The sequence below is a fragment of the Passer domesticus genome, chromosome 4, assembly GCF_036417665.1.
Source record: "Passer domesticus isolate bPasDom1 chromosome 4, bPasDom1.hap1, whole genome shotgun sequence".
Taxonomy (NCBI): Eukaryota; Metazoa; Chordata; class Aves; order Passeriformes; family Passeridae; genus Passer; species Passer domesticus.
In genome coordinates this window covers 17,768,807-17,783,587 of record NC_087477.1, presented here as the reverse complement: position 1 = coordinate 17,783,587, position 14,781 = coordinate 17,768,807, and the positions used below count along the sequence as shown (strand labels likewise).

The 14,781-nt window shown below is 42.0% G+C and overlaps 1 protein-coding gene across 2 annotated transcripts in view; it reads right to left on the bottom strand.

The window, feature by feature from the left end:
- Window positions 1–1,045: 1,045 nt before the first annotated feature.
- AFG2A (AFG2 AAA ATPase homolog A) overlaps window positions 1,046–14,781 on the bottom strand; it is a 161,443-nt gene continuing 147,707 nt past the window's right edge. Inside the window, exon 16 of one of the 2 annotated variants that reach the window (XM_064416416.1) lies at window positions 1,046–1,371. In XM_064416416.1, the coding sequence (XP_064272486.1) occupies window positions 1,195–1,371 (177 nt within the window). In that variant the 3' untranslated portion in view covers window positions 1,046–1,194. The remainder of the gene's footprint in view (window positions 1,372–14,781) is intronic. The other variant, XR_010360656.1, reaches the window with a different exon arrangement.

The window sequence follows — 14,781 nt, the reverse complement described above, 5'->3', positions numbered from 1 at the left end:
CTCTAATCCTTTACAGTAATAATAAAATTACATGCAAATTACAGCAACAATAGGTTAGAATGTGAGTAATAAAAAAAGCTGTCATTTAAAAATAGTAGATTTTTGTTAAAAAGCTACAAAATGTGTACAGTGTGGAAATAAGTAAAGAGAGAAAAACCATAATCAAGGTGAAGAAATTACCTTTCTGTTGACGTTTGTGTTGGTTTTGGTTTATCTTTCCCTCAACTCTTTATGTCTGGACTAGAAAAGCTCAGCCTTTCTGTTGTGGGGAAAAAAGCTGAATATTAGTTTGCTTAACTGCATTTCATCCTGAGTGCAAGAGCAGAGAGCCCACAAGGACCTGTCATCATTTCAACAGACGATATAACAAAGAAACAACCTTTGGTGGAGGAGATTTTATCTGTCCCTGAAGTATTTTGTGGTAATTTATAACAGTTTTTGCAAGGAGGTTTTCTCATCCATTAATTAGGGCTCATTATGGATTTTAAGCAGCCAGCTTTAAATAATCTGCTCTATCAACATTCCTATTTATTTTTATGGAAACAAACATGAACAACAAGAATCTTTTGCTGACACCTGGCAGTGAGTTTAGGTCAGTGAAGGGCTGGACAGTTTTTCAAGGTGCCCACCTGCCAGCATGTCTAAAAAGGAGCTGGTGAAGACCAAAGATAAATGTTTGGCTGTAATCAATCAGGATGCCTCAGCTTTATCTCAGAAAGCCTGTTTGGCAGCTTTGCTGGAGATCATAAATCAAAAAATTCACAATAATTTTATGCATTTTTTGTAATGAGGCCACTCACTGGGATGGTCTCTGGGATCAAACTGTGATTGAGGCAGGAACAAATCAAAGCAATAAGAGCATTTATTGCTTCTCTCTTTAGGGCTGGGCAAAAATCCACCAAAATTCAGAATTTGATCTTCTGGGGTTTTTTTGCTACATGGATAAACTGACTTAAACCAGAAATATGACTATTGCTAAAAGCCAGGTTATACCACTGAAATGGTAAAATCTAAAGTTTAGGACAATGTCCATGACACTCAAAACTTCCACAGGAACTTTTATTACAGCAATTCTGCATTCAGTTAACTCCAGACACTTCACTCGCTCACAGTACAAAACTCTTTGGCTTCTGACAACTTCACAAAGGAAATCTGCCATTCACACAGTGAATGGGGTATGTATTAATTTGCCTTTCAGAGCGTGTGCAGTCCACTTTGCTGCTGGTAATCTGCATAAAACTGGATTAACGAGTCGGGAATCCTCGGGCTCACGACCGTCAGCGCGCTCCGGAAGTGTCGGCCCATGACAGATTTGGCATGGATGTCTTCCTGAAGAGCCAGGAGGGCTGCTTCCCTGCACACTGCTGTTATCTGCAAAGAAACAACAACAACAAATTATTATTATTATTATCATTATTATTATCATTATTATTGTTGTTGTTGTTGTTGTCATAATAATCATTATTATTTACATTACTTGAAGAAAGAGAACCCAAGAACATCAAATTGTTCCAAATGCCAAATGATCACAAGTAGAGTTTTCCCAACTTTAAATTTTTTTTTAAATAAATGAGGTTGTGGGCGATTAGGACATCCAAAAAACAGGATGTAGCTCGAACTTCAAACCACAGTTACATTACATTTCACATTACAGCATGCTGCAAATTAACTCGCTAATCATATTACCTTGTGTTAAACTCCCCACAACACCTGATAAATTCAAATCCCAACCACTGGCAATACATTTTTCCATCCCCAAAGTGCAAGAGCAGATATTCCCAGGCTCTGCAGGCATTTTTCTTTCCCAGCCTTGCACTGGGAAAGAAATAAAAACAATTAATTCCAAAAGGAGGCTCGGAGGAGAGGGGTGTGTGGAAGGGGAGGAAGGTTAAGGTCTCATACCCTGCAATGTGTTTTTAAGCTCTCTGGACTTCAGACAGCGGAAACAGACTGATGCCAGTGTCACTCTAAAGACACATTACTGTGGTGAAAGGAGCTTGTGGAATGAAAAGAGATATTGTGATTTCCAGTGCAACAGGGAAAACAGTGATTGATATTGACTGCTCCCTTATATCTGTAAATGAAAGAGCCAACTGAAACACATTTGTCCGGCTATTCAGCATATTTTCTCTGTTTGTTCACTTACTGAAAGGAGTTCCCTCGCTTATGCTCTGCTAATGGTTGCCAAAGCCGTTTAGTAGCTTTTTAGGGGATTTAGCAGCATGTTTAGGAAGCTTTCACAAGAAAACATGCATGGATTTAGATGGCTTTGTCAAGTTACAACAATATTACCATTAGTTCTGTGCTGCTCTAATGAGCACCAAAGCTAAACACTGCTGTTACGCATTTTAATGCTTTTCAGGACTTTAGAGACAGCTGAACGTGGAAGCGCAGCTGAGATTTAGTGCACCAGCTTCTTGTGGAGATCAGTAATACATCACCCAGAAAGTTAACAGAGAGGCCCCGGTCTTTCTGTGCAAGTTTTTCTCTAAGCAGACATTGTGACTGTGTCCCCATCTCTAACAGGAATATTAAGCTACTTAAAGAAAAAAACCTGCACCAGATCAAACACCCCTTGCACTCCCCGCCTACCACTGACCCCAGAATTCTATCACAAGGGAGAAGACTGGTGATGGAAAAACAGATCCCAAGTATTTTGGACTTAGAACCCATGTTGGCCTTTGAAACAGGCGTTCATGTCCCCTTGAAAAATCCTGCAGTAAAGCCACAAAATGAAGAGACTCTCTGGAAGTTTTCACAGGCATTATTCAAAAATCCCCAAATGCAGTCCAGCAGGTTTTGACTGCCCTGCTCTTCCACAGAGACCATCACCTAACCACAGCATGAAATGCTGAAGCAGGGTGTCACTGACAAGGAGTTCTCTTGTCAGCAGCTGGTTTAGTGAAGGAGAAGCTGAAGGAGACACTGTCAAGCTGTCACATCCAAAACCAAAGGAACACCATTGCCAATCCTATTTCTTCCTGTTTCATTTGTACACCAATACACTCAGGAGGAATTCACCCATAGGCTGATAGCTCTGATGAAGCTTTCACCTGTTCTCTATGCTCTGCCAACACTATCAGTAACAATGATGACAACTCCCCTCCAAAGGATTTTTTTTGTTTGTTTTAATTTTATTCTTAAACACTGAACCATAAGTTCTGTGATAACTGAAAATCACTAGACACGAGGAAGCACCAGAAAGCTCATTATTTTTGGTTTCTTAAAAGCATTTCAGCTGTTTTTAAGGGACAAGGAAAGGCATAAATTTAAGGCATAAATTATTGTACTCCCTTTTCCTGGCGGCACTCAGAATTTTCATGGACTAAATATTTTCTATATTATTGAGTAATAAACAGCAGGCGTTACGGCACAGTGTTGAAAATGTAGGCCCTTGTATCTGGTCACAGAGTCACATGGAGTTGTTTCCATTCCTTGGCTAACCCAGGGGATCATGTTTCTGAGGTAAGAGATTCAACTAGGCAAGTTTGATTTATTTTGCTTTGTTCAGTATGCAAACTTAAAAAAAAAAAAAGTTCTCACAAGCATTCTCACTAGCTGATAAAGCTAAATCACTCATGGAAAGCAAACACAAGTAGTGGTGTAGCCACAGTGAGAGGAGGGTGAATTCATCTGGTGAATTCAGACCTTATTGGCCTAAGGTCACTGGCCTGTCATGGAGACTCCTTGTCACAGCCACATTAGGACATTTCTTACCAGATGAAGCAACAGAACGAGTTTTAAATGTAACTTCTGTGGATTGAGGAAAAAAGGGAAGGCCACAGCAGAGGCTGTAACTGACAGCAGAGGAAGGAGACCCTTAGCAGCAAGACATGGATTTTTCCTAGGCTTAGCAGCACTCTAAACCCAGAAGCTGCATCCACACCATCAGCTTTAAAACTCTGCAACAGGTCTCTTCCCAATGAACTTCTCCTGTGACTTTCTTAAATCACTTCTTCTTTTGGCCTCTACAAGATGACCCTGTATCAAGTGCCACAGTCCAATCATGCCTTATATAATAAAGCACTTTTGTTTGTGTTAAACCTGGCAATTTCAGCAAGTCCTCCTATCCCGTGTTATGAGAACGGTGATTCATCTGCTCTTCCCTGTTCACCTTTCCTGCACCATCAATGATTTTACAGAGTTTTATCTCCTTCTCTCCCAGTCAAGTCTTTGCAAGCTGCAGAGTCCTCAGTGACTCAGAGCTTGCTCCTGCCCAACCTGTCCATTCTTCCTCCCATCTGCCATCGCTGCCTTGGCCAGCTCTGCCCTGAGCTCTCACTGCTGAGTGCCTGAAGCTGTGCAGGGCACAGAGGGGGCTGTACCAGGCCATAGCTCCGTCCTTGCGCTGCTTGCAGCTCCTTTCTTATCATTGTATTTGTGCTGAGAGGATTTTTCTCAGAAAATTATCCACGCTGCCTCCAGCATCTTTTCCCAAGTGACAGTACCTAATTTAGGCAAAATTATTTGTGAATTTGAAGCTTGGGTGATATTATTTTTTCCCCATTGCATTTAGTAGGATGAAGATCATCTGCCTACCTCAATAAATGAATGTTAAGAACCAGCATTACCTACCTGCAAGGCAATTCTTAATGAGTTTCAAATGAAAATACTACAAGGTATCATCATTTTTATGATAAAAAAATTATAAAAGCACAATCTTTTGGATCTCTTTGTGTTGTGAGGAATAGGAATAACATCCTAGTCCTGTTCCAAAGGCAAAATTACATCTCACTGCATGGAGGGACAAAATAGATATTTTGTGACTGCATCAGAATCCAGAGTGGCTTTCAGCACCCACTCTAGGGCAGTAATGCCTAGGGCATTATGTGATTGTCAGAGACAGCAGTGATTAAACAGCAACACACCAGGCACCAGGTAATCAAGCTGTACCTGCTGTAACTACATGGGTGCTACTGCAGCAGTAAAGAGGCAGCCAGGTGAGATAAAAAGCTGCTGAATCTAAGAATACCAGAATATACCCTAGCGTAGTTATTATCATTATCAAAGGAAGTTTATCAAACAGAATTCTCATTTTCAATGGAGTCAGAGCAATTTACCGACCAATGAATTCATCTGCTGTCTACAGTCATCACTTACCATGGGAATACTTTTGAATTCATGTGTAAAAAACAGTGCACTGCTTTTTTGAAGGACTGATCTGTCATCTCAGGAATGATCTTTCAGATCAAAAAATAAACAATTAATTTAGAATTCTGCTTCAAAGTGAAAAGGCACCAGAATCAAGCTTTCCTGGGAGGAAAGGAGAATTAAAATTCGCTGTCTGATCCACACACACAGAGATCAGTAAGAAACACACAAAGCCACATACCAGCTCAGAGTGAGGAGGCCCCCAGCAGAAAAGGATTTACACCTAGTCGTTCCCTCCTACCCCGTTCCACTTCCAGCAACAATAAAATGCCCGGTGCCAGTTACTGTTCCCTGCATAGCCAGCACTGAGCCCAGCCCATCTTTGCCCCGAAACCAATGGTTACACTGGCTGCTTCAGCTGGGCCAATTCTCCCCCATTCTGGCATTAAGCACCAACTCTTTCCAGCGGACTCGAAGTTCTTTTCAGCTTCTTTGTATTTAAAGTGCTCTAAATAGCTTTAAAGAACCTTAAAAAAAAAAAAAAAAAAAAAAAAAAAAAAAAAAAAGAGCTCTTCTGTGTTAAAGCCTTAGGTATTTTCAAGAAAGTGGTTTTGTTAGGGCCGAGTGTGCAGGGAACACCTGTGAATGTCGGGTTTAATTGGGCTGCAGCTGGTGTCGATTGTGTGCGCCGTAACTGGCAGCCACTGCCTGGCCCTACATTGTGTTTCATTTTCCTTTTTCCTTCCTTTTTAACTCGCTCCTCCACCCCGCCAGTTAAAGCTGTAAGGGATTGTGCGTGAGAGAGGGATTAGGAGCCTGGAAACAAGAATAGTGCCCTGCGGGCTGTGAATAGCGCAAATTGGGGCGCTTCCTGGCGGAGCAGTACCTGCGAGGCTGAGCGCCCGCCGGGCACCTCAAAGGGAGCCGGCACCAGGCCTGGGGACTCGCCTTTCCCGCTCAGCCAGAGAGGGATAAAAGCTTCACACACAGCATTTGAAAAAGACATGAATAACCCCCGGGTCTCGACATCTGTGTCTCACTCTGGCGAATTCCTGCCCTACCCCTGTGCCAGGAGCTGCCCTGTGAGAGCAAAGGATAGCTGGAAAGCTCCCAGGACCCACCTGAGACTAAGGGAAAAGGTGGGCATGGATGCCTTTCCAAAGCGAGAAGCTGCTCCGCAAGCAGAGAGTAGATGAGAGGTTGCTGACTGCCCTCTTAAAATCCACATAATTCAACGCGGCTTTAGCAGCGCACAGCTTCCCCCAAGGGATTTGTGGGGGGCTCGAAGCAGTGCCGGGCAGAGATGTGAAAACACCTCGAGGTTTGTGCCACCCCCAGCAGGTCACTCCTGCCCAGTGCGGGACGCCGCTTTTCCCCCCCTCTCCTCCCGCCCGGCTCTTGTGCTGGCTCCGGTGCTAAGCTGGCCCTTTCATTCACCGATTCAATGCACCACACCATCAGAAAACTAATCCAGAAATAAAATAAAAAGAGCCTTAGCTTGCTGCTGAGGTATTGAGATGGGCTCAGGGGGGATTCGACAAGTCAGCATGGGAGGAGTGGGGAGCACAGCAAGTGGGATGTGTTATGCTCCAGGAGCTGCTGGGGAGACCTGCCCTAGATGAGAATGCCATTTTAAGATGTCACAAATATATTTTTTCTTTAAAATGGCTAAACTGAGAGGGTCTTAGCTGCTGAGAGGCAAAGTTTTTGATGTGTTTCAAAAAGGCTTAAATGTAGTATTTCTCTTGTGTTTCACCTTCCCCTGTTTTATGTATAAACCAAGGAAAAACAAAAAAACAGCTTTTTCCTCTTGTCTGCACAGAGAAATTGTTACAGATTGCTGAAAATCTTGTTCTGTAGAGAGGAAAAAGTTTCCAATACTATGGAACTATTGAACACCTTGTGATAAATTCTGACCAATGTTTGAAGAATCACCCTGTATGTGCATCTCTTCATTCTGCTCAGTTCTATGATCTGTGTAGATTTAAATGGGATGGATCACAGAATCAAATAATGGTTTGGGTTGGAAGGGACCTTAAAGATTACCTAGTTCTAACCCCTCTGCCATGGGCAGGGAACCTTCCACTAAACCAGGTTGCTCAGAACTTGACTTTGAACACTTCCACAGATGGGGCATCCACAAAATTATACATGTGGGCATTTTGCAAAGGGAGAATAATCTGTTCTAACCAGAAAATGATGTATTAGCATCATGCTTTTCAGACAGTATCCATTCACTCCTCAGATTCATGTACTGAACCATGGGATCTATGGAGTGGATTTGCTTAGGCTATGACTGTTGCTCCCTAAAATTTTCCCAGCTGAAGTGTGCAAGGCCCTCACAGGCTGCACAAATGCCTCAGTGAGACAAGAGGCTTTGATCTCTAAGCAGCTATGTTGTAAACTGTTATTAGCTTTCCTCAAGTTAAAGCACTTACATCTCTATGGCTCTGTATTTAGGAACACTGCCTTGGAGTGGATGAGTTCCCACCCTCAGCAATGATAGTCTACAATTAGATATTATTTTTCATAAAAATACAGACTTCTTTCTCCCTTGTTTATTAAAGAGACATTGATTATGAGCAGACATTGGGCTGCCTACTTTAAAACAGGTCTGTACTGATGAGGCTGCATCTTTGCAATTCTTAAATGGAAAGGACAGGTATTACTTTTTGAGCAACCCAGTCTAGTGGAAGGTGTCCCTAGCAATGGCAGGGGTGTGGAGTGAGATTATCTTTAAGGTCCCTTCCATCCCAAACCATAAACCCAGGATTATGTGTATCCTGTGTTTCTGAGAGCAGATGATCTCTGCTATTCCTTTAATGAGAGGTTAAGTGTATGTAATTGAATAAAACCAGTAATGATGTCTGCAAGTTCAGAGCAGTCTGCCCCAAATCTACACAACTTAATGTACCATTTGCTTATTTGTGTAATTTTGTGGCTTGATGTACAGGTGACCACGTGTGTGGGTATCCACAGCTTACCTGAGGTGCTGCACTAGGACACAAAGCTCCCTGAATACATTTGATTTGACCAGGATGGGGGTTCCCACTCACCCTTTCCATGGTGGCCACAGCAAAGACCAAGTCCTCCTGCCCTCTCCTGATCTCAGCCAGAATCAGCTGAAGGTGAGAGCCAAGAGCTGAGCCAAACAACTGGCCAGCTGCACTTGTGGGACAATCATGGCAACAATTAATGAGGTAGAGAGACACCAAAATGCTGCCTTTAATTGTTCTTCCAGTACCAGAAACTGAGCAGGGGCTGTGCCTGGGCAGCAGACAGCATCACATGTATCAGTAGCTCCTGCTATTCTATAAAGCTCACACACGCCCAGGGAAGGGAAAGATGAGGTATGTAGCCAAAATTAGGTGTATGTATCATAACTCCAGCACATGATGACAGCTAAGGGGAATAAAGCAGAGCTCTCAGTGGTACATGCTAAGTGTCATCACACATACCTCTGCTCATCCCGACATGTTCTAACAGAGCGAAGCCTCGGCTCCATCTGCAAGCTTTCTTTTTTCTTCCTTCCACTCTCTTAAAAATGTTACTAGATGTGGTATCCTTCCAAGCAATGTATAAAACATGTAAATTCTGATTTCAATTTTGTAACTACAAGCCCAAAAGGCAGCTATTTTCCAAGAGGCGCTCCACCGATATGGCTCCCATCACTTTGGCAGAGACATGGCATAGCTACACCTCTCACAAAGGAATTCCGTAACAGAACGAGTTTTTACATGCTGGGACTAAATATTTTTAAACAGCACTCTCTGCCAACTTCAAGTTTCAGCTATATTTGTGCAACTGAAAAAAAAAAAAACCCAAAAAAACCAACCCCCCCAAAAAAATCACATGCATGTTTCTATACAAGATTAAGTTGCATTTCTGGTTAACCTCAGAATTATTTCATTTTTATATAAACATTTAATGGGAAAGTTTAACTTCTTCCCTTCAATGAGGAAAAGGAAGCCAAGCCACTAGAAAAACAGAGTCTTTCTGTGTGTGTGTGTGTGTGCACGCACTCATTTTAATTAAAAGTAATTAAGAGAATCCTGTGTTCTCACTCAGTCTGCTGGTGCTGCAGAGGGCCTGGACACAGAGCCAAGGGTATTCTGCTGAACGCCGCCAGCAAGAGAGATTGGATTATGCAACAAAAAATTTAAAATTAGAAGACTTCATCATTAGCTGTGGCTGTCATGAGTTCCTCCCTAGGAAAAAACCTGCATAAAACAGATTGGGCAGCTCCCACCTTATGAAACCTATCAGGGTGGAGGTGTTAAGTGGTTGCTGCGTTTGCTTGCTTGCTTTTCAGATTTCAAAGCACTTATGAGGCTGGGTGATATGTTCAGCATGTTCCCTATTTCTTGCACTGGAAGACAATTCTTGCCTTTCCTTTCTCAAGTTTAACCTGAGCAGAAGTCTCAGACTCCTACCAAAACAAAGCAAATAAAAGCAACTCTGCAAAAAAAACAGGGAAAAATGCTCTCCCTTCCCTAAAAAAATTTTTTTTGGCCAATAGAACAGAGCCAGTCTAGAACTGTCCTTCATCTCCTTTCAGCTCCAGCCACATTTCTATTACATTATATCACCATTTACAGGTAGCTACAAACCTAAATTTTGGAATCCAACCAGCAAAGAAGGAAAGCAAAAAAAATTTCTTTTTTCATGGGTTCATTTAAACTCTGCCTTTTGTCCTGTCTTTGGAGGCATGGCAAATATTGTCCTGATTTGGGTCTTACACTGCAGGTTAAAAACAGCAACTGTAGTTACCTGCATATGAGCTATCATAACACAATACAGTAAAAGCAAACTCACTCAGTTAAAAATAATGACAAATCTTCCAGAAATTTAGCTTTTCTTTCAATTTGGACGGAAAACACATAAATGCTACAACAGTAAGAGTTATACTTTCTGGGTGACATGTGCATTCACATCCCAGGTTGAGGCAGGAGGTGAGAAAAGGCATTTGGGGAGAATACACATAATGTCCTTAATGGAAGCTCTCTAGCTTTTATTTATTGGGTTCTCAGTTCCTGGAAGGTGTGAGATGTCTCCTGTGGAGTATATATTTCCTCAGCAGAAAGCTAAAGGAATTTCAGGCTGTTTCTAAGTTTACCTCTTGGAGCTTCCCATGGCACCAGCTGCTCATGTTTCCCAGGAAAATCAGGGAGGAGGACTACTGCATGCCTGTATTCCAGGGAGGCAGAGTGTGGCTGGGAGGACAGGCAGACCTAGAAAGCAATGCCATTAAGCCCCAGCAAAATGCCTTTGTGTATGGTAATTGCTTCCTTCCTAAAGGAGGAAGCAAAAAATGCTGGAAAAGAACTTACTCAAGTTTTAATGCAGGGTTTGCTTGTGCAAGAAAAGAAATAAAGTAATTACAGTAAGAAAAGAAACCACAAATGATGCAAATATATGGAACAAGAAAAGTGGGGTACCAACAATTATTTTGAGTTAAGGATTGATGGGTTATATTTTAATGGAACAGAACGTCAGTTAAGGTGTCTGCTTTTGTATTGTTAACATTACAGCTTGTAATTTGGGTGCCCTCCTCCAGCTGAGGAAACTGAATCCATGTAATGTCTGAAAGTCATCCAGATCTTCTTACTCCATGGATAACAGATCTAATTTAACAAATTCTTCTCTTCCATAGTTGTAAACTCCTTCTCCATTTGTGCCATGTTATTGCAAAAACCTCCTTGGTCTCTTGGGTATTTTCCCCCTCCTTCCTTGGCAAGACAATGTAATGCAAATTTCCAAGATTTAGAAAACAGATCACTTGACTTTCTCTTCACAAAGATGCTTTACGTTCAAAATTTACCCTCAGCATTTCTGCAAATATGCACAGGAGGAAGCAGAGGAGTCTCCCTTCCCCTTCCTCCATGTTGTATGCAGCTTTACTTTTTCATGTTAACAGCATTTCAACTTCTTAGAAGTTGCAGTCTAGCATGATGCTCAAACAAATAAAGGCCAGAAAAGTAGCAAATTTATGCTTAACAGTGTTCAAGGAAGGAGAAGACGAAGCCCAAAGGAGGATGCCACAAGAGTGAGCTCAGAAACTAACACAACTAAGGACCACAGCTGAAAGACCATTAAAAGGCACTAAGAAACATGCAACCACTTACAGGACAATCCTGAAGTGATCCCGAGGGACACTTTGAGGGACACTCCCAAATTGAAGTCACCATCAGTTTTTTTGCCTCCTGTTGTAGGGCTGCTTTGCCTACCAGAGGCTGAGTGAATACACAGGAAAAGACCATCTGCTCCTCTTACCTGCAATGTTGTGGGTGCACTCCTCTTGCTAGCTACAGCCTGCAGCACACATATGCCTTCGCCTGAATTTCCATAAATATTTTACTGTGCTGAATTGTGTGGCCAAGTTATATAGTGACACAATAAAGCACAACTGCTCTCCCTGAAGCCATTCCAGGCTATCTCACAGGCTCAGGAATCACCCAGCAGCCCACTTTGCATGGCACAGAGTATTCTAAGGATGACAGCATCCAACAGCTTGTGCCAAGTAGACATGAGTCTGTGAGGTGGAAAAAAAAGGACACCTTAATTGTATCACTGACTTTGTCCTTAGCAGATGCTTCTCTGTCTGCCTCGTGTGGGTATCCACAACTGGTATTGTTTCCAGATCCTTGTCAAGAGCTGAGGTTTGATTTGCTCAGAAATTGCCTGTGTGCATGAGAAAGCGTGAACTTTCCACTTCCCTGTGTATTGTATTTACTTATTTCACATTAGATGTACAGATAGTAGGACAGACAGAAAGTCTTAACGCCTCTGCAAAAACAATAAAAGGTGACCAAAAGAATGAGTACACTACATCCAGGATGCTGCTATAGAAGCACAGTTTTCCATACTGAACCAAAAACCAGATGCTATTTTCTCTCAGCTTTGTAATTATTCAGTACTGCAAAGAGCAGATGGTTCTTAACTTGGTGTCATATTTAATACTTTTCATGTTATCTGGAAGATTCTTTGATATCAATCATTTGTTTTTGTAGGGTGAGCAAGTTTTTAATGCATGAAATGTCACGGGGAAGCTGGACTTTACTCCTTCCTTTCATTTTGCATGACACCACACAACTGGTACTTCCCTCAGCAGCCCAGACTGGTGAAGGTGCTTGTTTTAGCTCAAAGGGCTGTGATTGAGAAAACCTCTCTTGTGCTGCAATGTGCCCCTCCCATTTATCAAGTGACTTCCAGATCAAATGGATGATCCTAAGATCTGGAATGAGCACAGCACCACAGTGACACTCTGGCACTGATGCTTGTTCTCCCCCCACATAACCATGCTGGGAACAGCAGCCATAGCACCAGGGAGGCTGAAACAATGTGGGACTCTCACTCTGCGTCATTAAATGCTATTTTGCTAAATTAAAGGCCACAAGTAAGTCATATTGTATCCATAAGCACATGCATGCCACAGGCCTTTACCCTTCCCATATTTCCCTCAGCTGTGGATCATGCAAAATCCCATGGAAGACATATTTCAACTTTTTGGGGGTTTTTTTTGGTTTTTTTTTAATGGTTTTTTTTGGGGTTTTTTTTTTTTTTTGGTGAGAGCAGCACTTTCTACCCCTCAGTGGACACAGCACTCAAGCCACACTGCTAAATATTATATGATGTCCTTTCCAGAGTTAATTTTTCATTTCCTGACTCCACTGCATGAGAAATTTTCAAATTGTCTTGGTGGTCACTTAGAGGCATGTACAGACCTAACTGCAGGAGTGAATGCAGTGTCAGCCCAAATGCAAACCTCCAGACTCAGTGGGGAATTTCTGCAGAATTAGTTCCTTGGTTGAATTAAGTTCCAGAGAGACCCACAGTCCAAGCATCGACTGCAAACGTAACACAAAGGGTGAGAGCATTTCTTGCCCCAGCCTGCAGCCAGGGGAGGCAGGTGTTTTCAATGTGCCACTCAAAAACCTGGTGATGTTCTATTTCCATTTTTAATGCCCTAATTCATAACCCACAGATGTTGTGCACAGCTATAAATCTTGGCACCCTCTCCTCTGCAAAAAAGTTTCTCCTCTTATTCAATTTTCTTTGCTTTACCTTAAGTCACCCTAATCATGCTGACATCTACTATCGATGATTATATTAGCCCTAAAAGATCCTTAAACAAATGAAAAGGACTGACTTCCACTCCTAAAGTTCTGCTTCCAATTTTCTAAAGGAAATTAAATAATGTATAAATCAAATGCTGGGCACAGGCCCAGGCAGCTGAACATCGCTTTGTCCTTTCAAAGTGAAGACGAAGTGTCTGCTACGGAAGGGACAAGCCAAGAGAAATAAAGCTTAACCTCAGCTCCATGTGAAAGTGATTTGGGATAATCGGGGGAATCTGCAAAGAGGTTAAAACGGGGACCACATACTAACAGGGGCACTTCACACAACGATCAAAAATATATCAAGAGCTGACCTTCACCTGGAGGAGCTGCACAGCCCTGACAGCTTTGTTACACCGGAGCAGAGTGCGAAGGGCAGGAGAAAGAAGAGATGAGCAGGAAGTCAAAAATCTATTTATGGCTGCTATTTGTCATGTTTTGGTAATCTTATCAGGGTGAATTTTTTTCAGTTTTGCAAGATTTATAACTAAGTACTGCCTGGCAACCTTGCAGTGAGTGTGCACACTACTTTCCAGTTCTCCTTTAGCTAGTATCCGCTACTTAGATTATTAAATCAACCACCAAGGGACATCCAAATTTATGTACTATTGATAGACGGCTGATCCTTCTCTTTAACACAGTATATGCATCTAGGAGGGGGGAAAAAATCAGTAAAATGTGCTAGATTTCTTTCTGGTATTGTTTACTGAGCAAGCAATTGCTTAAATTGCTACAAGGCATTTCTTAGAACTACTGGGGAAGATGTACTTTGTAATATGATTTCTCGATTAAAAGAAGATCCTAATCAAGTCTATGCTGCTTCAACATGAGTTCACGCTGACATTTTTGCACACAAGGGTGGGTTTGAAATCTCTGATCAGCACTAGAGTTCACGGTTAGGGTCAGCTTAACCCTATCCACATAAACCAAACTCTGGTGGAGAGAAAAAGATGTGACATGCAGCTGTCAGTGCCCCAACTAGGTACAGTCGTATTTCCAAAATATTCCTCTCCTCATCTTTACAAAGTACAGAATATTTCAGATGTGATGCACGTGGCCCTTAAGCTCAGATGGTGGAGAAGTCTCATCTTTACACTTTCTTGAGAAACCTGCAAAATTGTTTTCAGCGCTGTCACTTAGCAGTTGTTTGGTCTGTCACCACACAAACTGAGCAGCTGGCAAAGCAGGGACAGCCACGTAATGCTTACATGCAAATGTGAATTCAACACACGTCTTGCTTAGCTGCTGCAAACCTGTCAGGGAATGCTTCACTGTTTAAAAAAACCCAAAACATAAAATCACAAACAAAGTCCCTATAAATTTATTTCCCTCTTAAAAAGAAGAGTCTATATACACACTCTTTTATTGTAGAGTTGAAGCACACGATGAGTGCAAGTGCCATTTAATGGGATACAAATTCATCTGAACATCAAGCACTCTTGATTCAGAAGAACCAACAGGTTTACTGGGTTCACAGACTTGTAATTTAGCGACAAGTATCCATGTCTTTCACAAAAGCTGTAAAATATTAGAACACGCTTCAGGAATGTTATTACCTTAAAAGAGGCAATTC